The sequence below is a fragment of the Otolemur garnettii genome, unplaced genomic scaffold (assembly GCF_000181295.1).
Source record: "Otolemur garnettii isolate 467f Iridium unplaced genomic scaffold, OtoGar3 scaffold00144, whole genome shotgun sequence".
NCBI classification, from domain to species: Eukaryota; Metazoa; Chordata; class Mammalia; order Primates; family Galagidae; genus Otolemur; species Otolemur garnettii.
Window position 1 is genome coordinate 2798893 of NW_003852539.1, and position 1010 is coordinate 2799902.

The 1010-nt window shown below is 36.4% G+C and overlaps 1 protein-coding gene across 1 annotated transcript in view; it reads right to left on the reverse strand.

Moving 5' to 3' along the window:
* The window catches only part of TMCO2 (transmembrane and coiled-coil domains 2), a 4707-nt gene extending 3697 nt beyond the window's left edge, over positions 1–1010 (reverse strand). Inside the window, exon 1 of the mRNA XM_003799020.3 lies at positions 736–1010. Within this exon, the coding sequence (XP_003799068.1) occupies positions 736–978 (243 nt within the window). The 5' untranslated portion in view covers positions 979–1010. The remainder of the gene's footprint in view (positions 1–735) is intronic.

A 1010-nucleotide genomic window follows, 5' to 3' on the forward strand; every position in this document is an offset into this window, starting at 1 on the left:
AAAAAAAAAAAAAGTCTGTCTCCTTAAATTTCTACTGAACCTCAGTGCACCTGCTTCTTCATTTGTCCTGTGAAAACAACCTCTATTTCACAAAATTGTTAAGATTCTCCAAGCACTTTGACTGTGTTGTAAACAAACTATTATTATTGGTGATAAACAAAATATACCAAATCCTAAAAGCTTCATATGTTCTCAGCCAGTAAAATTCCTGTACATATGTTCTCAGCCATGTAAAATTCCTCTTTCCAAAAAGAGGCCCTGTACATGTACATTTCTGGAGACTTGTTGAAACACGATAATGAAAACATCATGGTGACTTAATGAATATATGTGCCTCCTTATCAGTTACAGAGCAATGGCATAGTAAGAACAGAAGGCCATACCCACAGTCTCAGTTATAGTACAATGCCTATATTACAAACATGGTAGGCATTCAAAGATGAATGAATGATCAAATTAAATTTGAGGGTAAAGCTGCTTTCCCAGGTTATGAACTTGTCTCATCTATTTTATGATAGCAAGCAAACCAGACCACAGTGATAAAGACCATTTTTATGCCCCAAACCTTGTTGGTGGAGGTTTTCAAGGATAACCTGGTTTCAACCAACTAAAAAGAATAGAATTCACCTTTACTCATCTGCATGATCTTAAAATTGGGTGGCAGCAATATGAGAGAAAACTAACCAAATTTCAATTTATAACTATTTAAATTTCTCTGAAACAAAAGAGTATAACCTGAATTGATCGAACACTTCGTTTCCATAAGGAATATAATCCTATTCCCAACACAAATATAAAGGAGATCCCCAGGATGACTTGTACAGTCGGACCAAGATTATCTAGCATCCCCTGATTTGATTGCTGAGGCGTAGCAGACTCTCCCAGAAGACTTGCTTGTATCCAATTCCATATTGTGCTGAGAGAGAGAGAATCTAAGACATTGTCCCAGGTAAAAGATGAAGATGAAGATGGTGGCATTTTAATTAGACGGCAGCTCCAGGAACTACATT